General features: G+C 39.7%; 1 protein-coding gene across 10 annotated transcripts in view; it reads left to right on the forward strand.

The window, feature by feature from the left end:
* TFDP2 (transcription factor Dp-2) overlaps positions 1–26138 on the forward strand; it is a 187077-nt gene that overhangs the window by 130260 nt on the left and 30679 nt on the right. For 9 of the 10 annotated variants that reach the window (XM_074405813.1, XM_003942575.4, XM_010330409.3 and 6 more), the window contains 4 exons: positions 1964–2067; positions 12108–12229; positions 13979–14026; positions 22628–22790. In XM_074405813.1, the coding sequence (XP_074261914.1) occupies positions 1964–2067; positions 12108–12229; positions 13979–14026; positions 22628–22790 (437 nt within the window). Of the gene's footprint in view, positions 1–1963; positions 2068–10125; positions 10220–12107; positions 12230–13978; positions 14027–22627; positions 22791–26138 lie in introns of all 10 variants that reach the window. The other variant, XM_039461889.2, reaches the window with a different exon arrangement.

Consider the following 26138-nt stretch of genomic DNA (forward strand, 5'->3'; position numbering starts at 1 on the left):
CTCTATAGTGCCAAATGGGCAGAGAGAAAAACTGAAGTGAAAGGGCCAATGGAATAGTTGAATTCAGGAGACAGAGTAGATAATTGATGGGTAAAATCTCTGAAGAGGCAGAAAGCACAGAGCAGAGATGAAAGAATTAATTTAGGGCTAGCTGTGGTGGCTCACGCCTGTAATCCCAACACTTTGGGAGGCCAAGGTGGGCAGATCACCTGAGACCAGGATTTGAGACCAGCCTGGCCAACATGATGAACCCGTCTTTACTAAAAATATAAAAATTTAACTGGGTATGATGGCGGGTGCCTGTAATCCCAACTACTTGGGAAGCTGAGGCTGCAGAATCACTTGAACCCAGGATGTGGAGGTTGCAATGAGCTGAGATCGTGCCAGTGCACTCCAGCTTGAGCGACAGAGCGAGACTCCATCTCAAAAAAAAAAAAGAAAAAGAAAAAAAATGTCATTTAGGCCGGTGCAGTGGCTCAAGCCTTTTTTTATTTGTTTTTTTAGACGGATTCTCTTTTTGTCGCCCAGGCTGGAGTGCAGTGGCCCAATCTCAGCTTACTGCAACCTTCACCCCCCAGGTTCATATGATTCTTCTGCTTCAGCCTCCTGCGTAGCTGGAACTGTAGGCATGTGCCACCTTGCCCAGCTGATTTTTCTATTTTTAGTAGAGACAGGCTTTCACCATGTTGATCAGGCTAGTATTGAACTCCAGACCTCGTGATCTGCCCACCTCAGCCTCCCAAAGTGCTGAGATTACAGGCGTGAGCCAGCGTGCCTGGCCTTTAACACCTAGCATTTTGGGAGTCTGAGGGGGAGGACTGCTTGAAGCCCAGAAGTTTGAGTTGAGGCTGGGCAACATGGCGAGACCACATCCCTGTTAAATAAAAAAATTAGCTGGATGTGGTGACACATGCCTGTGGCATCAGCCACTTTGGAGGCTGAGGTGGGAGGATCACTTGAGCCCTGGAGTTTGAGGCTATAGTAACCCATCATTGCATCACTGCCCTCTAGCCTGGGTGTCAGAGGGAGACCCTATCTCAAAAAAAAAAAAAAAAAAAAAAAAAAAAGAAGTAAGGCAGTGTGGTCAAGTTTTGTAAGATGTGGGCCATCTGAGGAAGGCAACTAAGAAGGAAATGTATTTGTCACCCTACCCTTAAATGTTGGTTGTCCCCAGGGTTTTAGGGTTGGCCTTCTTTCACATGCTTCCTGGATGATCTCATTTGATGTATTTTGTTACACTGTTATCTTCTAAGAGAAACATTGATAAGCTGAAGTTTGTCGGGGGAATTAAGTAGTTAATGTTACAGTTCAGAAAATAATAGGTTGGCTTTTCCTTTGTGGGGAATTTTCTTGGTTGGAGTTTGCTATGTTAATTTGAAATTTAAAGTACTGAAATCACTTGAAAACACAGTGCAGATCTTACTGTTTCTAGTATTAATAACTAGTTAGCACCATGTTTTTTATCTAGTATTATAAAACCCCAAAGCATTAGCAATCTGACAGTTTGAAAATATGTTAGCCTTTAGTCGCAATATTTTGTACTAAAAAGAAATCTGAATGTTTATTTTACTTTCCATGTTGTGTTTCATACATTATTTGTTCTATCGTGTCTATTAAAGATCTTTTCTCAATTCCGATGTAAACTGTGATTTGCATTATAGATTCTGTAAGTATTTTTTCCTCTAAAAGACCAACTGAAAGTTTCATAGCTGTCAATTAATTGGAACTATTTATAGATTTTCAGTAAAATATAAATAAGAGTTATGCAGCAAAATTAATTGTATTTGTTACAACAAAGCAATCGTTCGTATGGTTTTTCAGTAAGGTGTATTTTGTTTATAATATGCTTACTAAGGTAATTGTAAATTACTTCAACAAAATGGATTAGAACCATGGATGTCTGTAGCTAGAAAATGACCTTGGTATTGCAGAATACTAATTTAATGTTTTGATATCATTTCAGGCAACATTTCATTTGTTGCATTTCCAGTTTCCAATACCAACTCACCTACAAAGATTTTACCAAAAACCTTAGGACCAATCAATGTGAATGTTGGACCCCAAATGGTAAGAAAATTATTAAATCTTAGAATTGAAACTTTGTTTAGCTAAGACTAATTTAAAGATGTTTGATAAGATATTCCAGTTAAGCCGGATACGGTAGGTGGCTCACGCCTGTAATGCCAACACTTTGGGAGGCCAAGGCAGGTGGATCACTTGAGCCCAAGAGTTCAAGACCAGCCTGGGCAACATGGCGAAACCCTGTCTCTACAAAAAACAGCTGGGCACTGCAGTGCATGCCTGAAGTCCCAGCTACTTGGGGGACTGAGGTGGGAGAATTGCTTGAGCCCAGGAGGTCAAGGCTGCAGTGAGCCGTGTTTGCGCAACTACGCTTCAGCCTGATAAAGCAAGGCCCTGTCTCAAATAAATAAATAAATAAATTTTAAAATTGTAATTAATTTTAGTTACCTGAGTCACTTTTAAAAAACATTTTGTTTTTATCTGAATGTATCTGGTCAAGTCTTGAGCTTGAGTAAAAGAAAGGCATTGTGCTCTCTAATATTTAATTTTCACATATTTGAATCTGTGGATTCTGGATGTGTGGTATTAAGGTTTTTGCTCTCTGTGTGAGATTTCTCTTGTATTTAGTTGTTAAGTTGATTTGAAATGTATTATACTTTATGTCCTCCTTTTAAATTTTTTTAATAAAATAACCTTTACTACCCTAAACTATATATTCTCACATAAATGGAATCTGTGACCCAATAGTTAATCTACATCTGGAGCGATTTAAAACTCCTTCCATTAAAGACTTTTGGAGAAAAAATAATACACTAATTCATTTTAATCTTTAGTAGTAGAGATAGTGAATGAAAACTGGAAAACAACTGTTTCTCTAAGGGCATTCGTTAATTATTCTAGAGCTTAAAGTGTGTAGCACTTTCAGAAGACTTATTCATAAACAAGATTGCATTCACCTACTCTGAAACTATGTCTAATTTAAATGGCCTCACCCACCATTAGTAAAAGTACTTAAACATCTAAGCAATAACTCTTCGTTGTCAATGTCATCTTTTCATCTATAGAGCAGTGCAGATAAATTTCGCCCATAATGTACAACAGCACCATGGACTATGTTAAATGTAAAGTTATTTAGACAAAAATATCTTTTAATGTACTTAATGGTTTCAGAAAGTCTTTAAGACACATTCTAGACATGACATTTTCCTTGGTTAGTTGAGGATTGTTTATCATCTGCAGAAATCAAGCTAAAGATACTGTAAGTATGTGAAGAACATAATCTAGCACTAAACCTCATAGAGGTTTAAGCTCAAATAAGAGCCCTCACTTTAAGGTAGCGCAGGTTATATTTTCAGACATTTGCAAAGCATTTGCCTCTCCCCAGCCACTACTATTGGTGAAATGAGGTAAAGCACCCAGCTTTTAAAAGTCTGCATTTTGAAATGTAATTATATGAGCACCAAAATTAAATATACTCAAACCTTTATGAGTCTTGCCCTTACAGAACTCTTACATTTTGAGAGATTATTTTCCCTTATTTTTTGTTTGTTTAATGCTGCTAAACCCCAGATTTGAATTTCTCCTTTGGAAGCATATATAATTTTTCTCCCATTGTCAGTTTGAACGATCCCTTACACATCCAGTTCTGTTAATAATAAGTAGTGATGTGTGGTACTAACTCAGTTACTGTAAATCTTAGGATCCGCAAAACAAAGGTCACAAGAAGGAGAGGAGATTTGGAGCTCTACCTTCAACGGGGTCATCCCAAGTCCTTAATTTATCCCCCTACTTCTAAGGTTCTTTTTTCAGTTCTGAGTTCTTGGGCAGGAATCATAATTTCCTTTTTGGCTTCCTAATTGTTGTAAGACCCCATTGCTGTCTCCTGAATGTGTCCCTCCAAAATCATGTTGAAACTCAGTCCCCATTGTGGTGGTGGTAAGGGTTGGGGCCTTTGGGGAAGTGATTAAGCTATGAGGGCTTCATTCTCATGGATGGGATTAGTGACCTTATAAAGAAGTTGAAAGGAGCTCTTTGCCCCCGCTCTGCCCCACTTCTTATAGTGAGGACACTACAAGAAGGCACCATCTATGAAGCAGAGTGAACACTTCACTAGACAATAAATTTGCTGGTTCCTTGATCTTGGACTTCCCAGCCACCACAACTGCAAAAAATACATTTCTATCATTTATAAATTACCCATGCTAAGGTATTTTGTTATAGCAGACTAAGACAAAAATTAGTACCAAGAACTGGAGTGCTGCCGTGACAAAACACCTAAAACTGTAGAAGTGGCTTTGGAACTGGGTAATGGGCAGAAACTGGAAGAGTCCAGAGGAACAGGCTGAAAAACCTCTTGAGATGAGTGAACCATTAAGGGTGATTCTGGTGAGGAATCAGAAGAGGAGAGCTATAGAGAAAGTCTCACTCCTACTTAGAGATTACCTTAGTGGTCGTGAAGAGAATGTTGGCACAAATATGGATGATAAAAGCCATTGTAATGAGGTCTTAGACAGGAGTGAGGGACATGTTATTGGAAACTGGAGTCAAGGCCATCTTTGTTATAGAACAGCAAAAGGCTGGGCACAGTGGCTCATTCCTGCAATCCCAACATTTTGTGAGGCCAAGGTAGGAGGATCTCTTGAGCCCAGGAGTTTCAGATCAGCCTGGGCAACATAGTGAGACTTCATCTCTACTAAAAAAAAAAACCAAAACTTAAAAAACTAGCTAGGCTGGGTGCAGTGGCTAATGCCTATAATCCCAGCACTTTGGGAGGCCAAGGCTGGTGGATCACTTGAGAACAGGAGTTTGAGACCAGCCTGGCCAACATGGTGAAACCCCATCTCTATTAAAAATACAAAAATTAGCCAGACATGGTGGCAGGTGCCTGTAATCCCAGCTACTCGGGAGGCTGAGGCAGGAGGATCATTTGAACCCAGGGAGCAGAGGTTGTGGTGAGCAGAGATTGCACCACTGCACTCCAGCCCGAGCAAGAGAGTGAGACTTTGTCTCCAAAAAAAAAAAAAAAAAAACCTGAGCATGTCAGCACTTAGGAGCAGTGAAATTGGATAATTGGCCAAAGAAATCTCTAAGCAAAGTGTTTAGGAATCAACATGGCTTCTCTTGGCTCTTTATAGTAAAATGTGAGGAGAGAGAAATGAATTAAAGATATAATTTATAATCAAAAGTGAAGATTTGCCGGGCGCGGTGGCTCAAGCCTGTAATCCCAGCACTTTGGGAGGCTGAGGCGGGTGGATCACGAGGTCAAGAGATCGAGACCATCCTGGTCAACATGGTGAAACCCCGTCTCTACTAAAGATACAAAAAAATTAGCTGGGCATGGTGGCACGTGCCTGTAATCCCAGTTACTCAGGAGGCTGAGGCAGGAGAATTGCTTGAACCCAGGAGGCGGATGCGGTGAGCCGAGATCGCGCCATTGCACTCCAGCCTGGGTAACAAGAGCGAAACTCCGTCTCAAAAAAAAAAAAAGTGAAGATTTGGGAAAGTCTCAGCTTGGTCATGTAAAGAATAAAAAGGCATGTTCTAGAGAGAACACCAAAAGAGTGGCGAAGTCACCTTTGGATAAGGAGATTAACGTGGATGGGTGGAAGCTTGGTGCTGTTCTTCGAAACAATGGAAGAATAAACCCACAGCATTCAGTGATTACCAGTGCTGTCCCCTGCCCCCATCACAGGCCCAGAGTACGAAGGCATGGGGGACAGAACTATCAAAGAGGGGCTTCAGGCGCTAATGGAACACTGGTAATCCCTGCCTGGCACTGTGTCAAGTCTTCTCCCCAAATTTTGTCACAGTGTTCCTTAGCCATTCCAGGTGTGGCTCCAGTAGGCCCAGGTATAGTGCAAGTCACGGTGGCTGCTCCTCTAGAGGGCATAGGTGGTGAACCTTGGCAGTTTCTGAGTGATGCCATCTCCAACAGGTATAGAGTGCACAAGCTGTGGGGTATAATTTCCACCTAGATTTCAAAAGATGCCCTGGAGAGCCTTAACAGGTCCTGGCAGAGAATTGCTACAGAGGTGAGGCCACCACTAGGAACCCTCACTAGGGCAAAGCTTAGTGGAGCTGAGCTGAGCAGGGCAGGGTCACTCCCTGAAGCCCTCCGTAGTCTACTAGAGCTTCAGCATGCAACTCCAGCCTGGGAGAGCCACATGCAGACCCAACCCAGGAGAACTGCAACATGGGCTGTCATGGGGGTGGGGGCTTCTGGTACCTCGGGGCCCAGCCCCTGCTCCAGTGTGTCCAGAAGGCAGGATATCGAGTCAAAGATTATTGTGAAGCCCTAAAAGTTAATGTTTGCCCTGTTGGGTTTTGGATTGGTTGGGACCTATTATCCCTTTCTTCTTTTCTGTTTTCTTCTTTTTGGAATGGGAATGTCTGTTCTGTGCCTGTCCCCTCATTGTATTTTGGAAACAGGTTGGATTTCACAGGCTCACAGCTGGAGGGGAATTTGCCTCAGGGTGAATTGCACCTTTGAGTCTTACCCATATCTGATTTTGGGAAGCAGTTAAGACTTGTAAGACTATTGGAATGAAATGAATGCATTTTTGCCTGTGAAATAGACATGAATTTTAGAGGGCCAGGAACTGAATGCTCTGGTCTGAATGTGTTCCTCCAAAATTCATGTTGAAACCTAATCCCTACTATGGTGGTATTAAGAGGCGGGGCCTTTTGGGAAGTGATGAAGTCATGAGGGCTTCACCCTCATGAATGGAATTAGTGCCCTTATAAAAGAGGTTGAAGGGAGCTCCCTGGACCTTTTCTGCTATTAGGATGCAACCAGAAGGCATCATCTTTGAAGGAGAGAATAAGCCCTCACCAGGCACTGAATCTGCCAGCGCTTTAAGTTTGGACCTCTCAGCAGCCTCCAGAACAGTGAGCAATAAGTTTCCGTGCCTTGTAAATTGCCAAGTTTTATACTCTTTGCAGAAGAATTTAAAGAAAATTAACTAATTACTCAATCTAAGGTAGTGTGTTATAGTAGCCTGAATGGACTAAGACACTCAGAGCCATTTATTGGTTCTCCTAACTCCCTCATCCATGATTTTTAAAAAAGAATTATTGAGCCGGGCGCGGTGGCTCAAGCCTGTAATCCCAGCACTTTGGGAGGCCGAGGCGGGTGGATCACGAGGTCGAGAGATCGAGACCATCCTGGTCAACATGGTGAAACCCCGTCTCTACTAAAAATACAAAAAATTAGCTGTGCATGGTGGCGTGTGCCTGTAATCCTAGCTACTCAGGAGGCTGAGGCAGGAGAACTGCCTAAACCCAGGAGGCGGAGGTTGCGGTGAGCCGAGATTGGGCCATTGCACTCCAGCCTGGGTAACAAAAGTGAAACTCCGTCTCAAAAAAAAAAAAAAAAAAAAAAAGAATTATTGGATAAAATCTCATGCATTTACTTCTTAGCCTTCTTTTTCTACTTGTGCTTTTAACTTTACATGTCTTTTGGAAGCTAAATCTTAATGGTAGACAGGAATTTCAAAAAGCCCCATAAAAAGTTTTCATTTGTTTTCTGTGGTTATGGAAACTAGTTTAGCGGTACCTATTTTAGTTTGAGATACTTACCCTTTTCTTACAGTTTCTCTTATGGTTCTATAAGTTATGGATCTTATGGTTATTTGTACAGTTGACCTTTGAACAATGCAGGGGATAAGGGCACAGCCCCTGTGCAGTCAGAAATCTACATATAACTTTTGATTCCTCCAAAATTTAACTATTAATACCTTATTATTGATTAGAAGCCTTACTATAATATAGTCGAATAACATGTTTTATGTTATATTTGTTATTTTATATGTTAATATGTATTATATACTGTATTCTTAAAGTAAGCTAGAAAAAATATTACTAAGAAGATCATTAGGGAAATACGTTTATAATTTATTAGGTGGAAGTGAACTATCATAAAGGTCTTCATCCTCCATGTCTTCATGTTGAGTAGGCTGAGGAGGAGAAAAAGGAGGAGTTGGTCTGGCTGACTCAGGGGTGGCAGAAGTGGAAGAAAATCCATGTATAAGTGGACCTGTCTAGTTCAAGCCCATGTTGTTCAAGGGTCAACTGTATAAGATAATCTCATGGCTGTACTGTTTTAGAAGAGTAAAAACTGTATGCTTCTTACAGTGAAAACCAAAATTCCATCAAATAGTGAAATCTCTTAATATACCACTTTATAATTTTGTAACTTTTTCCCTTTAGAATACATATGCTCTCTTGGCTTTTTAAACTGTAGATTGCAGTAGTACATAAAATATGTTGATTGAGGGCAGGAAAATGTTCAGAATGATGTTTAATTGCTATGTGATTTTCCCAGCCTAACTAATTCTATCGTCAGAGAAACCACATGATAACACTTAAATTAAAGCCATCTGGATTGGAATGTAGGATTTGTAGTAATTAAAGTAGAAGAAAAAAAAAAAGGACGTCTGGATTTTTGGTAGGGGGACTCTGATATTTAAAACTCCATTTTCTTTATTGTATCAAGTGAATATTAAAAGTATGTTTTTACCTCTAACTTTAATACTTTAGTTTGGGCTTTTTTTTTTTTTTTTTTTTTTTTTTTGAGGTGGAGTCTCACTCTGTCACCCAGGCTGCAGTGCAGTGGCACAATCTCAGCTCACTGTAACCTGCTCTTCCTGGGTTCAAGCGATTCTTCTGCCTCAGCCTCCTGAGTAGCTGGGATTACAGGTGTTCACCACAATACTCACCTAATTTTTTTGTATTTTTAGTAGATACGGGGTTTCACTATGTTGGCCAGGCTGGTCTTAAACGCCTGACCTCCAGTGAGATAGACCCGCCTCAGCCTCCCAAAGTGCTGGGATTACAGGAGTGAGCCACCGCACCTGGCCTGGGATTTCAGCATTAGGTTCAGGGTTAGAAAGCAAGACTAGCTCATCACCCTATAAACCAATTTTCTTGTATTCTGTGGCTGTTCAAGTTTTACTGGCTTTCCTTTTGTTTTATTTCTTACGTTTTACTCTCATTATCCTCGTTTAGGAACTTATAGCATCTCATAAGCTTTTTGACTTTATCTTTCCAATTCAAGTGTGTCATCTCTTCAATTTGTTCATGCAGGGAATGTTTATTAAGGAATTGCTGTGTACCAGGCCCTGTGCTAAGAGAAGGGAGCAGAGTGTTGCTAATCACTCTCCAATCAGCAAAGAATATCAGCTAACAATCTGACAGTAAGAAAGGGAAAAGAAGAAAATGTAAACTAGAATTTACTTTCAAAGTCATTTTCATAAAGATAGACAGTTTTTCTCTATGTCCTGTTTTCCTTCCTCCTTTCTTTTTTTCTTTCTTTTTTTTTTTTTTTTTTTTTTGAGGTAGAGTCTCCCTCTGTTGCCCAGGCTGGAGTGCAGTGGCATGATAACGGCTTACTAAAACCTCCTCCTCTGTCTCCTGGGTTCAAGTGATTCTCCTGCCTCAGCCTCCAGGGTAGCTGGGATTATAGGCACATACCCCTACACCCCACTAATTTTTGTATTTTTAGTAGAGACAGGGTTTCACCAGGTTGGCCAGGCTGGTCTTGAACTCCTGACCTCAAATGATCCACCTGTCTCTGCCTTCCAAAGTGCTAGGATTACAGGTGTGAGCCACTGTGCCCAGCTTCTTTCTTTTTTTTTTTTTGTACAAAGCCCCATAAATCAGCAAAACCAAGCATGTAGGCTGCTAATACCATATAGAAAAAGATCTCCTCAGTAATAATACTGCAGGAGTAATACAATCTGTTTAAAGGTAAATTGGAATGCTTAGAATAGCTTTGTAGACACTCCGGTTCAAGGAATAGAGTCAACTGGAGGCTAATCAGATAACTCACATTTTTCTTCATAAGCTGTCTATACTCAAGGTCAGCATGATAGGGAATGTGATGTAGTGATTGGTGGAAACTATGCTTTCTGTTTTTTTTAAGTGGAGTTTATATAATCCTTTTAGCATATCAGTAAATGAAGGTCCTTTTTTCCCCTATTATTTTAAAAGTTGAGTATTTTATCCCGACAGTAAATATTTATTGTGCCTTTCCTGTGAGCTTCCTGCCACTGTGTTAAACCCTGCAAAGAACTTAGTTTAACAAGGTACTCTTCACCCTTAAAGATCCTGCACTGAAATGAAAGTGGGGATGTGGGACCAGACATGTGGAGTGGGACGTGCAAGCATACTTGGAATGCAAGGCAGAATTTGATAAGAGGTACAGACACATTGTCTGACTTTATGTTTTCTCACTAGGAAAACTTCTGAGTGCCTTATTTAATACCCTTGGTGTATTGTACATAATCAGAACTCTCCAGACATCTGTCAGAATTAGTATCGTTTGTTTTTATTTTTTTAAACTATAGAATGAACTTATTAAAACTATTTCATAAATATTTGTAGGTACTAACATCTTTCTACCCCAAACTAACATAATGTCAAAACATAAACAGAAGCTAACTAAGGTTGTTAAATACTTGATAAATGAATAAATATTGACTAGATTTTAATAACTAGGTCTGAACTATTTTTATACTACAGAGGTTATTGTTTGACTCTTCCCTTCAAATGCAAATGGAGGGCTTGAAATGCTTATGAATCCTTCCCTTTGGTTATGTATGGAGCAAGTTAGCAATGAACTTAATGATTCACCCTGGCGGCAGAAACAGGTTTCATTTGGTCAGGGAGATAAAAATTAATTAGCATTTTGTCTTGCATAAGGCACTAGGGAAATAGAACTATTTCTCTTATTTGAGGACTTATTAACAATTATATGTAGTTCCTGTAGATATTTTTCTCTCTTAATTGGGACTTAAAACTTACTATCATGAACACTTTCAAAACTTTTCAAAAATAGAACTGTATACCCAGCAGTTGCTTCAACAATTATCCACATAGGAGCCAATCATTTTTCATTAATATCCCCATTCACTGGACCATGCCTCTTTCTGTTTTTTTTTTTTGTTTTTTTTTTTTAACATGAAAATACGTCTGAAGTTATTACTAGGCTGCTAGTTTTTTTTTAATGTTAATTACTATAAATGTGTTTGGAAAACACATGTTTTGTTTTGTTTTTTAAACCAGTGAAAATTTTAAGACCTGGAAAGCAATTTGGTAACACATATAAGGTACCTTTTAAAAAAGTCTTTAGGGATTCCATTAATCTCCTTTCTGGAGTTTAGCCTTAGGAAATAGAAATTAAGGGCAAGGTCTTTGTACAAAAATGTTTATCACAGCATTCTTTATAATAGTAAATAATTAAAAATCCATGTATATCTAGTAGGGAATAATCCACATGGTAGAATGTTTCATGATCGTATTTTAAAGAGTATTTAATAACATGAAATACTCTTTTTGTTTGTTTTTTTTGAGACAGAGTTTTGCTCTATTTGCCCAGGCTGGAGTGCAATGGCGTGATCTCAGCTCACTGTAACCTCTGCCTCCCGGGTTCAAGCAATTCTCCTGCCTCAGCCTCCTGTGTAGCTGGGATTACAGGCATGCGCCACCACGCCCAGCTGATTTTGTATTTTTAGTAGAGACAGGGTTTCACCATGTTGGCCAGGCTGGTTGAACTCCTGACCTCAGATGATCCACCCACCTGGTCCTCCCAAAGTGCTGGGATTATAGGCAAGAGCCACTGCACCCAGCCCAATACTCTTAAAAACGGATAATTGCATCTATATAATAATCCAAGCTGGATAGTATCTTTGTGTATACTGTATGATGGACTGTGGAAGTCTGATTTGCTGTTTCCCTGGTTCTAGTAAATCAAGCTGTACTGCAATTTCTTTCCTCAGTTTCAAAGAAAACTTTTCATTTTTTTGATTTTGAAAGCATTGTCAGTTCTTTACTTAATCCTTCCAAATTGCCACTCATTTGCTGAAATCTGTATTATGACCTCATGTCAGTATTCAGGATACTTGTGCTTTAAGAGCCTAGGATATAAGTTCGTCAGAGGTGTTGCTTATATTTTTAGATGACTGACGTTAAGTGCCTTTTAGGCAGCAAGGTTTCCTCATATGTAGGTTAGCAATCAACGTTATTTTCTGCCTGTAGGCTTTTCTTAATAATTAAGAATATTATATTCTTTGTTCCTAACTTTACAGATTATAAGCACACCACAGAGACTAACCAGTTCAGGAAGTGTTCTGATTGGGAGTCCATATACCCCTGCACCAGCAATGGTTACTCAGACACACATAGCAGAAGCTACTGGCTGGGTCCCTGGGTAAGAGTGTTGCAAGTTACTATTTTTTAAACCGTTTAAAAAAAAAAAAAAAGTTTAGACTTTTTTTTTTCCTCACTATCTTGTCTTCTGTTCTTGTTTCATTTTAGTCTAGTTCTTAAAAACAAATGTTTTTCCTTCAAAATCACCTATTTTATTTCACTTTATATCTTAGATATAAATCATCTGTGGAACAACTATTTTTAAACAGAAATACAGTACAATAACTTGTAACTAAACCCTGTGACTTTTTAAACTCTGAAATAGGACTACTTTTATTATTATAACATTTAGAGATTATAAAAACTATATTTTATATTTTTTTAACTCACATAAAAAAGGAGTTAAATATTAAGTGTTGGCTATACTCAGAGTTTCCCCTATGAATTCTTATTTCCTTAAAAAACCAGAAAAGGCTAGGAAAAGAGGCCAAATAAAATTTTTAATAAATTTCCTCTTGATTCTTTTTAAACACTGAACAATTGAATCAATATCCCTTCCATGTTACTCATTTGCCACTTTTGGTACAAACTTAAATATGTTTCATCTTTGCCTGTAAAATACTTATGCCTTTCTCCACTCTTTATCATTTTAGCACCTCATACTTCCATAAAAGAAAAATAAGATCAGTGACTCAAAACCTCATTTTGTCACTTTAGACATTTTGTTACTTTAGAAGTTATTTACAGGCTGGGCGCGGTGGCTCACGCCTGTAATCCCAGCACTTTGGGAGGCCAAGGCGGGTGGATCATGAGGTCAAGAGATCGAGACCATCGTGGTCAACATGGTGAAAACCCGTCTCTACCAAAAATACAAAAATTAGCTGGGCATGGTGGCGCACGCCTGTAGTCCCAGCTACTCGGGAAGCTGAGGCAGGAGAATTGCTTGAACCCAGGAGGCGGAGGTTGCGGTGAGCTGAGATTGTGCCATTGCACTCCAGCCTGGGTAACAAGAGCAAAACTCTGTCTCAAAAAAAAAAAAAAAGGAGTTATTTACATGGTGGAATACTGCATTGGTGATTCTATCATATGTGAGTTTGAGCAAGCAGATGGTAAATCTTAGTTCAGTAAGAATCTCCTTGCTTCAAGTATATTAAGTGAAACTAATAACAATCCTGACAAGGTGCTTTAAGTTGTATACATATCAATATACATAAATATATGCACACATATGTACAAGCACGTAAGTATTAAAGACAGAACAGTTTTGTGTATACATACTTTTCCATTATCAAATGAGCTGAAGTGACAGAATTACCTGTAATCCCGTGGGCATTATTCAATCCTTACGAACATTCTTACGTAGATCTAAGGTTACCTTGGATTTCTGTATGGCCTTGAAAGATTATGACGTGAAAGCCAAGCCTGTGCCAGCAGTGTTGCCCCACTTTGGAAATGGACAGGGTCTGGATGTTTTCAGCCCCATTTGTGCTTTATATTGGTGGTGGCAGGATTGTCTGGTGTTTTATGGTCAGTATTTTGCGGAGTGAATGTAATTTTTCTCTGTCTTGCTTGCAAATTTGCAGTGTTTTCCTCCCTAACTGTTCATTGAGCTGATTTCAGCTCATGATTATTATGTTGTGATGTCTTGTTCACATGATAAAATTAAGATTTATTTCATATACCTATCTTTTATGTGTGTTAGTCTTTGAATATATTCAGTGTAGTATTAGACACGTTATAATAAAGTATTAACGAAATTAAATTGTGTCTAAGTATGTGTTGTTTTTATGCTATCTTTTTTCCTTTTTAGTGATAGAAAACGGGCTAGAGAATTTATAGATTCTGATTTTTCAGAAAGGTGAGTATAAGTCTTAAGTATTTTATTTGAAAGATTTTGCTGTATAGAGAGGTTTTGGTGTTGCGACTACTCTGGTTTTACGCGATGTTTTTCTTCATGTAACTTAAACTTCAGTTTTTCCCATTATTTGATTCTGCATTGAGTGGCCCAGTTCATTCATAGTTATCTGTATGATTTCAGGAGAAATTACTCTGTGAGCAGATTGGCTGTTGGTAGTATATCCTTTAGTCCTTCCCCTCTTTCCTTCTGGGAAATGAAGAGTTCTGTCAAGTGAATACTCCACATTACCCTAATAGGCCCAAACTTTAACAAGCTTTTCTTTTCTTTTCTTTCCTTTTTCTTGAGACAAGGTCTCGCTTTGTCACCCAGGCTAGCGTGCAGTGGCACCATCTCGGCTAGAGTCTTGTTTTTTGTACCGTTTGCAGTGCAGAGGTGCCACCAATTTTAACTGATAAATAGCTCCATTTTAAAGCCTTAAACATTGCTAAATACATCTGCAAGAACTTGTACTGTTACCCTTTCCAAGGATAAACACCAGTAAAGACCAGTTTGAGTTGGAAAGAGGACTTTTCATTAAAGAGAAAAGAACATTTCACCATGTATTTCTATGATACAGCAGCTCCTCAGACATGATTGTATCTGTTGAAAACAGTTAAGACCAAGAAGCAAGCAACAAAAGCCATCAAAGAACTGAAACTGCACTAGTGTCAGGACAAGAAAACACACATCCTTTATACGTAGTCCGAAGATTCTCACTCAGAGCCTGTTCACTTTCATCTTAGACTGAATTCTTACACATTTGGCCATCTAGTTTCTCAGGGCACAGCAAATTAGAGATAGCAACTTAGAAAATATAGGAGTTTCTGTCCAGGTGCTGTGGCTCACACCTGTAACCCTAGCACTTTGGGAGGCTGAGGCGGGTGGATCACTTGAGGTCAGGAGTTTGAGACCAGCCTAGCCAACATGGTGAAACCCCGGCTCTACCGAAAATAAAAAATTAGCCAGGCATGGTGGCACACGCCTGTAATCCCAACTGCTTGGGAAGCTGAGGAAGGAGAATCGCTTGAACCTAGCAGGTAGAGGTTGCAGTGAGCCGAGATCGAGCCACTGCACTCCTGCCTATGCGATGGGAGACTCCATCTTGCTCTGTCACCCAGGCTGGAGTGCAGTGGCACAGTCACGGCTCACTACAGCCTTGACCTCCTGGGCACAAGCAATCCTCCTACCTTAGCCTCCTGAGTAGCGGGCACACACCACTACCCCTGGCTAGGTTTTACATTTTTTGTAGAGATGAGGGCTCATTATGTTGCCCAGGCTGGTCTTGAACTCATGGGCTGAAGCTATCTGCCTTCCTTGGCCTCCCAAAGTCCTAGGATTACAGGCGTGAGCCACTGTGCTTGGCCAAAATAGACATTTATTTTCATAGCATTTCTACAATTATTTTAATTTTTCAAACAAGCCTGTGTTTATTCTTTAAAATTATTAGCTAAATTAGAAAAGTAAACTTTTATTTTAATCCTCATTTCTTTTTTTTTTTTTTTTTTGAGACGGAGTTTCGCTCTTGTTGCCCAGGCTGGAGTGCAATGGCACAATCTCGGCTCACCGCAACCTCCGCCTCCTGGGTTCAGGCAATTCTCCTGCCTCAGCCTCCTGAGTAGCTGGGATTACAGGCACGCGCCACCATGCCCAGCTAATTTTTTGTGTTTTTAGTAGAGACGGGGTTTCACCACGTTGACCAGGATGGTCTCGATCTCTTGACCTCGTGATCCACCCACCTCGGCCTCCCAAAGTGCTGGGATTACAGGCTTGAGCCACCACGCTCAGCAATCCTCATTTCTAATGATGAAATAAGCATCCTGAACTATTTTTTTCCAGAAAAGGCATACCTTTGCTGAAGGTAGCAGCAGTAGTAGTTAACCAGATGTGACAATGGAAGTAATTTAAAGAATGAAGAACAGGCTACTCTGGGCACATTACCTATGGGATAGTCCAGCTCCACGAGGAGCAATGTAAAAACAAGAAAACGAATACAATAGTTTGTATTAGTTTTGCTCAGAAACTTGACCCACTCACATGTTGAATTTGGTTTTGTAGCCATAATTGATGATGAAATACATAAACTACAGCATCTTATTTGCAGAAATACACTGGCTTATGAAGCCATGAAACCATCAAAACTTAAGCATAAAAGACAACAAAACATAAGCCAGTTCAAAACCAAAAGAACCACGGAGAAATAATAAGTTGTTGGGCAACTATCACCACTATCCATCTCCAGAACTTTTTTACCATCCGTATTGAAACTCTTTCCGCATGAAGCAGCAAAGCTCCGTTTCCCACTCCCCCACAGTCCCTCTGTTCTGTTTTCTATGAATTTTATTCCAATTTGATTTCATGTAAGTGGAATCATACAACATTTATTTATTTATTTATTTATTATAGAGATGGGGTTTCACCATGTTGGCCAGCCTGGTCTCAAACTCTTGACCTCAGGTGATCCGCCCATCTTAGCCTCCCAAAGTGCTAGGATTACAGGCGTGACCCACTGTTCCCAGCCCAATATTTATCTTTTTACATCTGGCTTATGTTACTTACGTCTTCGAGGTTCATCTGTAGTATAGCATGTATCAGAATTTTATTCCTTTTTAAAGCTGAATATCTTTCATTGCATGTATATACCACATTTTATCTGTTTATCCATTGGTGGGCATTTGGGTTGCTTCCACATTTTAACTATTAATGGTGCTATGAACATGGGTGTACAAATACCTGTTTGAGTTCCTGCTGTCAAATTCATCTGGGTATATACCCAGAAGTAGAATTACTGAGTCATATGGTAATACTATGTTTACTTTTTTGAGAAATTGCTGTATTGTTTCCACAGTGGCTGTACCATTTTATATTTCCACCAGCAGTGCACACTGGGTGCAGCTTCTCTACCTCTCCAACACTTCTCGTTTTCAGTTTTTGTTTAATAATGGCCATTCTAATGGGTGTGAAGTAGCATCTCATTATGGTTTTGATTTACATTTCTCCAGTGATGAGTGATGTTGAGCATCTTTTCATGTACTTTTTGGCCATTTGTATATCTTTTTGGATAAATGACTATTACGTCTTTCAACTTTTTTTTTCTTCTTGAGATGGAGTCTCACTCCCAGGCTGGAGTGCAGTGACGCGGAGTGTAACCTCTGCCTCCTGGATCCAAGTGATTCTCCTGCATCAGCCTCCCAAGTAACTGGGATTACAGACATGTGCCACTACTCCCGGCTAATTTTTATATTTTTTGTGGAGATGGGGTTTCACTGTGTTGGCCAGGCTGGTCTTGAATTCCTGACCTCAAGTGATTCACCTGCCTTGGCCTCCCAAAGTGTTGCGATTACAGGCATGAGCCACTGCACCCAGCCCTTTGCCCATTTTTGAATTGGGTTTTTTGGTTTTTCAGTGTTGTAGTTCTTTATATAGCCTTTTGCCTTTTAGTGTTCTTTAACTAGAGTCATTTTTTGCCTAACTTTCAAAGTGGTTTACTGGATTGATTGCAGGACCAAAACCCTCATCTGTGCATGGTAGGTGTTGAGTCTTCTAACCTTCCTTGTTGAATTTTAATGTGTATATTGATTGAGTTTTGGCATGACATTCTATTAACCTTCCAAATAATAAGCTTAATTTCTTGATTCAGCCATTGTTGAGTAGTGCCCTTTGTTTTTCTATTGCTTGAGAAAATTCTGGCAGCTTATGAAGGGGATAAAATCACTTGTAGTGTACCATATGTTATATGCATTTCATCCTCACAACTTGTGAGATGGGTATTCTGCATTTTTTAGATAAATGACTGTGGATCAGAGTTTAATAGAGTAAGTTGTTCAAAATATGTATCTGATAGTTTACTGATGTTGATATTTAACCACGTTTTCTTCAAGTTTATTATCAATTTACGCACTGAACTGATTTTATAAAATTCTTAGATGTAGGCTTGTATCTACATTAGCTATCAGCATTTAATAATAGTTGTTAAAATTATAGTTGTTCCTACTTAAGGACTACATTTAGTTTCTTCTTTTAAATATTATCCAGACATGACTACAGAGAGCCAGTTAGCCAAGTGATTGCCTGAAACCACCCTATCTTATCACTCCCTTTAACAGAAAGACCAAGAATTGGATGAAAAACAACCCGACTTCACTCCTGGCTTTTCAAAAGTATATAACTGGCTGGCCCAAAGGTAGTGAGTTATCTCAATTGATTGTTCACAGTCATTTGAACACAGATTGAACTCACTGTTCTATACTTGACCCCCTTCTCACTACTGTATTTGTGTTGTCTTAAAAAGAAGAAAGTATGTAACCACTAAGTAGAGAAATTATTTACTTTATGCCATTAACCAGTTCTTTGCCTGGCTATATATATAAGCCCATACACAACATCATTGCTGTTCAATAAAAATTTTGAAAGAAAATAAATATTTGAAGTTAATTTTAATATTTTTATTATTTTTTTAAGACCAAGTTTCACTCTTGTTGCTCAAGCTGGAGTGCAATGGCGTGATCTTGGTTCGCCGCAACCTCCACCTCCTGGGTTCAAGTAATTCTCCTGCCTCAGCCTCCTGATTAGCTGGGATTACAGGCACATGTCACTACACCCATGGTGTGAGGTGTAGGTGTAGTGTGAGGTGTAGTGTAGTGTAATATTTAGTAGAAACAGGGTTTCGCTATGTTGGCCAGGCTGATCTCAAACTCCTGCCCTCAAATGATCTGCCTGCCTCAGCCTCCCAATGTGCTGGGATTACGGGTATGAGCCACCACACCCAGCCTAATATTTTTAATTTAATTCAGTATATCCAAAACATTGTATTTCAATGTGTAATTAAATATAAAAATCACTAGTGAGGTATTTTACATTCATTCCTCATGTTAAGTATTTAAAATCCAGTTTGTTTAACTTAAACATACGTCAATTCACACTTCCCACATATCAAGTAATTAGTAGCCACATGTGAGTTGTGCCTAGGGGTATTGGACAGTGCTGATTAGGAGGTTTAAAATGCAACTCATAAACTTAATTCATCTCTTTGATCTCAGTAAATGACACTTCTTTCTAGGGGTTATTCTATATTCCTCTCTTCCTTACTTTCCACATCAGTTTTATTGGTTTTTATCTTTTAAAATTGTGTAAATCCATCTTTTTGTCTCCTGCCCTACCACTGCCCCAGTTTAGGGATTCTTCTTCTGTCACCTGGACTATTACACTCGCCTCTCAAAATGGTCTCTGTCTCTTATTTTGCCTCATAAATTCCACTTCTACTGTTTAATTCTGATTCCGAAATCTTCTGATTTGCAGTGAGAATGTCTGCCTAACTGAAAATCTCGCCATTCTACTCCCCCACTTAATAGCATTCAATATATTTTAGTTATTCCATAAGATTTGAAATAAATAGTCTGTGAGGTAAGATACCTATTCTGTCACAAGGAATGCACACACGATTCTTTGGGAATATACGGAAAAGAAAATAGATATCTGTTTTTTCCTCATATTCCTTTTGAAACTGCATGTTTAGCATCTTTCTATGTACATAACATAGAACATGTAAATTATTTATCAATAAATATATTCACAGTCCCACATCACTTACTGAGGGGATATGTTCTGAGAAATGCTTCATTAGGTGATTTCATCGTTACATGAACATCATCAAGTGTACTTACCCAAACCCAGAATGGTGTGGCCTACTACACACCTAGGTACTTGATATAGCTTATTGCTCCTAGGCTACAAACCTGCATAGTATGTTGCTATACTGAACACTATAGGTAATTGTAACACAGTAATAAGTATTTGTGCATCTAAACATACCTAAACATAGAAAAGGTATGAGTAAAAATACTTTGTAAAATATATTTTTTAAATGATACGCCTTTATAGGGCACTTTTCATGAAGGGAGCTTGCAGGACTGGAAGTAGCTCTGGGTCAGTCAGTGAGTGGTGAGTGAATATGAAGGCCTAGGACATTACTGCACACTACTGTAGACTTTATAATCACTGTATACTTAGGCTACAGTAATTTACTTTTCAAATATTTTTCTTCAATAATAAGTTAACCTTAGCTTACTATAACTTTTTTTACTTTATAAACTTTTTAATGTTCTCAATCCATTTAACTCTTACAGTAACAGTTAAACATAGCTAGGTACGGTGGCTCACATCTGTAATCCCAGCACTTTGGGAGGCCAAGTGGGTGGATCACGAGGTCAGGAGTTCGAGACCAGATTGGCCAATGTGGTAAAACTCCGTCTCTTTAAAAATACAAAAATTAGCCAGGTGTGGTGGCGGGCACCTGTAGTCCCAGCTACTTGGGAGGCTGAGGCAGGAGAATCGCTTTAACCTGGGAGGCAGAGGTTGCAGTGAGCCTAGATTGTGGCACTGCACTCCAGCCTGGGTGACAGAGCAGGACTCCATCATCTCAAAAAAAAAAAAAAAAAAAAAAAAAACCACGCAAACACAAACATATTGGGCAGGAGCAGTGGCTCATACCTGTAACCCCAGCACTTTGGGAGGCCAAGGTGGATGGATCACTTGAGGCCAGGAATTCAAGTCCCTCCTGACCAACATGGTAAAACCTCGTCTCTAATAAAACTATAAAAATTAGCCAGTCATAGTGGTGGGCACCTGTAATCCCAGCTGCTCAGAAGGCTGAGGCAGGAGAATCACTTGAACCCGGGAGGCGAAGGTTGCAGTGAGCTGAGATTGCATCACTGCACTCCCGCCTAGGGGATCAAGCAAGACACTTTCTCAGAAACAAACAGAAACCCACACACATATTAATGGCTCCAAAAATGCACTTAGAATGAATAATTCCTAGGATTTTGTAATACAATAGGTTGCTGTAGTTAACAACCAATTGATTGTATATTTTCAGTAACTAGAGGAATGGAATTGGAATGTTCCTAATACAAAGAAACAATAAAGGCTTGAGATGATGGATACCCCAGTTACCCTGGTTGATCATTACAAACTGTACAGCTGTATGAAAATAATTTCTTTATATCCTTCTTCCATAAGCTTTTTTCTGTTTGTTTTTAACTTTTTAAAATACTTTTGAAACTTGTTCGTTAAACAGATGTGGCTGGGCAGGGTGGCTCACACTTGTAACCCAACACTTTGGGAGGCTGAGGTGGGAGGGATCACTTGAGCTCAGGAGTTCAAGAGCAGCCTGGGGAACATAACGAGACCTTGTCTCTACAAAAAAGAAAATAAATTAGCCAAGTGTGGTGACATGCACCTGTAATTCTAACTACTTGGAAGGCTGAGGTGGAAGGATCACTTGAGCATATGAGGTTTAGGCTGCAGTGAGCCATCATGGCACCACTGCACTCCAACATGGGCAACAGAGTGAGACCCTGAATCAAAAAAACAAAAACAAAAACAGAAAACTGAGACACAGAGTCAAGCGAAGTGACTCACACCTGTAATCCCAGCTGGAAGGCCAAGGTGGATGGATCACCTGAGGTCAGGAGTTCGAGAACAGCCTGGCCAACATGGCAAAACCCCCTCTCTACCAAAAAGACAAAAATTAGCCAGGCATGGTGGCGCACACCTGTTATCCCAGTTACTTAGGAGGCTGAGGCAGGAGAGTCGCTTGAACCCAGGAGGCAGAGGTTGCAGTGAGCCAAGATTGCACCACTGCACTCCAGCCTAGGAGATAGAGCAAGACTCTTGTCTCCAAAAAAAAGAGAAAGAAAGAAAGAAAACTGAGACAGAAGTACATACCATCCTAGGGCCCCAGAGGGTCAAGATCATCAACATCACTGTCTTCCACCTTTAAATCTTGTCCCATTGGAAGGTCTTCAGGGGCAGTAACATGCATGGAGCTGTTGTCTCCTGTGATAACAATGCCTTCTTCTGGATACCTCCTGAACGATTGCCTGGGGCTTTTTACAGTTTAGTTTATAATTTGAAGAAGTACACTCTAAAATAATGATGAAAAGTATAGTTTAGTGTATATGGTAAGCAGTAACATAGTCATGTATTATCAAGTATTATGTACTGTCCATGATTGTACATGCTAGACTTTTATAGCACTGGAAGTGCAGTAGCTTTGTTTGCCAGCATCAGGGTAATGCAGTATGCTATAGCATTGCAATGTCTGCTACATCACTAGGCAATGAGAATTTTTCAGCTCCGTTGTAATCTTAGGGGACCACTGTTGTATATGCAGCAAATGACTGTAGTTTTAATTTCAGTAAAAAAACATGTCTACATAGAATACAAAAAGATAAGTATGTTAGCTGTACAAGGGCAGAGTTTTTGTGTTTTTTCACTGACTTATTCTCAGTGTCAATAACAGTATCTGGCACAGATACTGTTCAGTAAATATTTGTTGAATAAATAAATGATGTGCATAGAAAAGCACTCTACCTTCATATTTTATTAGGCCCTTAAGGCAAAAAGTAAGTTTAAATAAACATTTTCTCATCTCTTATTAAATTTTTGCCACGTGAAGCAAAACTTAAATTACTGTCATCTTGCATTATCTTACAGAGATTTGTAAAGGAAGTCTCTAATATGTATAATGGAGTCAAATATATATATATATTTTTTCTCTTTTAGTAAACGGAGCAAAAAAGGAGATAAAAATGGGAAAGGCTTGAGACACTTTTCAATGAAAGTGTGTGAGAAAGTTCAACGAAAAGGTACAACATCATACAATGAAGTCGCTGATGAGCTGGTGTCAGAGTTCACCAATTCAAATAACCATTTGGCAGCTGATTCGGTAGGTAGACCCATTAACCTGCCATGGATTTTGATGGTTGATGCTACTTCTTTGTGTTACCTGTGTAATAGATTTGGGGAATCAGATAAGCTAGGTGAACGACTATACTTAAGAGTTTCATCCTCTATTTGGGGGGATTTTGTTGTTGTTGTTGAGTTTTATTTTGGAGGGAATTCTTTTTTGTTTTTAGGTGGAGTCTTGCTCTGTTGCCCAGGCTAGAGTGCAGTGGCACGATCTCGGCTCACTGCAACTTCACCTCCTGGATTTAAATGATTCTGCTGCCTCAGCCTCCTGAGTAGCTTGAATTACAGGCACATGCCACCACGCCCAGCTAATTTTGGTATTTTTAGTAGAGACAGGATTTCACCATGTTGGCCAGGCTGGTCATGACCTCCTGACCTCAAGTGATCCACCCGCCTCAGCCTCCCAGAGTGCTGGGATTATAGGCATGAGCCACTGCGCCCGGCCACCAGTAATTTTTTATATGTTTCTGAATCTTATTGTTTCTTCAATGTGTAAGTCAACAAGAAAATTTTATTTTTAATTGGAAAAGGAATACAGAAATATGTTTATTAAAAATTCAGTTGCGGCCAGGTGTGGCTCACGCCTGTAATCTAAGCACTTTGGAGGCCAAGGCGGGTGGATCACCTGCGGTTGGGAGTTCAAGAGCAGCCTGACCAACATGGTGAAACCTCGTCTTTAAAAAAGAAAAAAAAGATAAAAATTCAGTTGTCTGGCAGAGTTTCAAATAAATGGAGTACAGTGGTGCAGTTTTGGCTCACTGAATACTGCCTCCCAGGTTTGAGTGATTCTTGTGCCTCAGCCTCCTGAGTAACTGCGAACAAAAATGGCAAGGCTCTGCCTCTACAGAAAGAAAATTTATTTATTTATCTATCTATCTGTCTATCTATTTATTTTTTGAGATAGGGTTCTCACTATGTTGCCACAGGCTGATTTTGAACTCCTGAACAAAAAATGATCCTCCAGCCTCAGCCTCCCAAAGTGCTGGCATTACAGGCATGAGCCACCATACCCAACCTCTACAAAAAAAAATTTTTTTTAATTAGCCAGACGTGGTGGCACAAACCTGTAGTCTCAGTTACTCCAGAGGCTGAGGAGGATTGTTTGAGCCCAGGAATTCAATCATGCCACTGCATTCCAGCCTGGGTGACAAAGCAAGACTTAATCTCTTTAAAAAGAGAGAGAGAGAGAGAGAGTGTGTGTGTGTGTGTGTGTGTGTGTCTGTCTGTGTCTATGACTTTTACTCGATCACTGCTTTAGCCCTATGCCATTGATTCTGATATATCATTCTTTAAATATTCTGTAGTTTTGGATTGAATTTGTTCTTTGATCTAAGAACTGCCTTAGAATTCTTATAGTTACAAGTGGTTTTTTCTTTTCTTTTCTTTTTTTTTTTTGCTTATTTGTTGCTTTAAAGTTTTACTTTTATTACTTACTTTGACCAGATAATATGATTTGAACTATTTCCCTTTTTTATGGATTATATGTTTTCCTTGAGAGCCATGATACAGTGATTTTCTTTTCTTTTGATGTTCTCTAGCCACTTGAAAAGTATATAGCATTCTATTTCTGAATGAAAGCCATGGTTCTCACAATGAGCTACAAGCCCCTTTGTGATCTTGCCCACCATTACCTCATTGATCTTGTCCTGTGCTGTGTACTTTCTCATTTACTACCCTCCAGCCACATGTCACGATGCTCCAGCTACATGTTTTGTTCCTGATCAGGCCACTGTACTTGCTGTTTCCCATGCCTAGAGCACTCTGTGTCCATATGGCTTCTCTCTCCCTGCCTTGTGATCTCCACTCACCTGTCACCACAATGAAGCATTTCTTCTTAGTACTTTTCTTTTTTTGTTTGTTTGTTTTTTGTTTTTGAGATGGAGTTTCACTCTTGTTACCCAGGCTGGAGTGCGATGGTGCGATCTCGGCTCACTGCAATCTCTGCCTCCTGGGTTCAGGCAATTCTCCTGCCTCAGCCTCCTGAGTAGCTGGGATTACAGGCACGCGCCACCATGCCCAGCTAATGTTTTGTATTTTTAGTAGAGACGGGGTTTCACCATGTTGACCAGGATGGTCTCGATCTCTTGACCTCATGATCCACCCGCCTCGGCCTCCCAAAGTGCTGGGATTACAGGCTTGAGCCACCACGCCTGGCTCTTCTTAGTACTTTTCAACATCTAAAATACATTTTTACTAATACCCGACCACCACCATCTTCCCAAGATACAAACAAAGGTTGAGTTTTTCCCCTCTTTGTTCACTGCTTTGTGATTTTTCTGATAATTTAGGATGCTTGTAGTCTCTAGTTACCTTTATAACTTAAGTTCCTTGAGTTGTCACCTGTAGACAGTATCTATTGGTTATGAAGAAAAATGTATATTTATTTTTGTCTTCCATTTTTCTCTTCTACCATATGATTTAGATGAGATATATTAGTATATTTGTTAAAGGAAAAATAATACTATTATAGTCCAGGCACGGTGGTTCACGCCTATAATCCCAGCACTTTGGGAAGCCGAGGCAGGTGGATCACAAGGTCAAGAGTTTGAGATCAGCCTGGCCAACATGATGAAACCCTGTCTCTACTAAAAAGACAAAAATTAGCCAGGTTTGGTGGTACGCATCTGTAATCCCAGCTACTTGGGAGGCTGAGGCAGGAGAATCACTGGAACCTAGGAGGCAGAGTTTGCAGTGAGCCTAGATAGTGCCACTGCACTCCAGCCTGGTGACAGAGCAAGACTCTCTGTCTCGGAAAAATAATAATAATACTATTAAAATTGTTTTTATTACTTTAAATCAATAGATCGTGCTGAACCTTTTATTATTATTTTAATCTGCTTTGAACAACCTCCGTATCCCTTCCAATATCAAAAAGAAGAAATTGGCATACCTACTGCATTTTCTCCTCCTGGTACTTCTTATAGTATCATTTTTTTCTACAATGTCAAGATTTCCCCCCCCCCGCCTTTTTTTTTTTTAAGATGGAGTCTTACTCTGTCACCCAGGCTGGAGTGCAGTGGTGCAGTCTCAGCTCACTGCAATTTCACCTCCTGGATTCAAGCAATTCTCCTTCCTCAGCCTCTCTAATAGCTGGGATTACAGGCGCATGCCACCATGCCAAGCTAGGTTTTGTATTTTTTGATAGAGACAGGATTTCGCCATGTTGGTGAGGCTGGTCTTTAACTCATGACCTCAGATGATCTGCTCACCTCAGCCTCCCAAAGTGCTGGGATTACAATCATAAGCCACTGCTCGCAGCCCAGTGTCAAAATGTCTAGTACATTCAGTTCTATAACTTAAATCTCCTACTTATTTAGATCTAGTT

The sequence above is a fragment of the Saimiri boliviensis genome, chromosome 9 (assembly GCF_048565385.1).
Source record: "Saimiri boliviensis isolate mSaiBol1 chromosome 9, mSaiBol1.pri, whole genome shotgun sequence".
NCBI lineage: Eukaryota > Metazoa > Chordata > Mammalia > Primates > Cebidae > Saimiri > Saimiri boliviensis.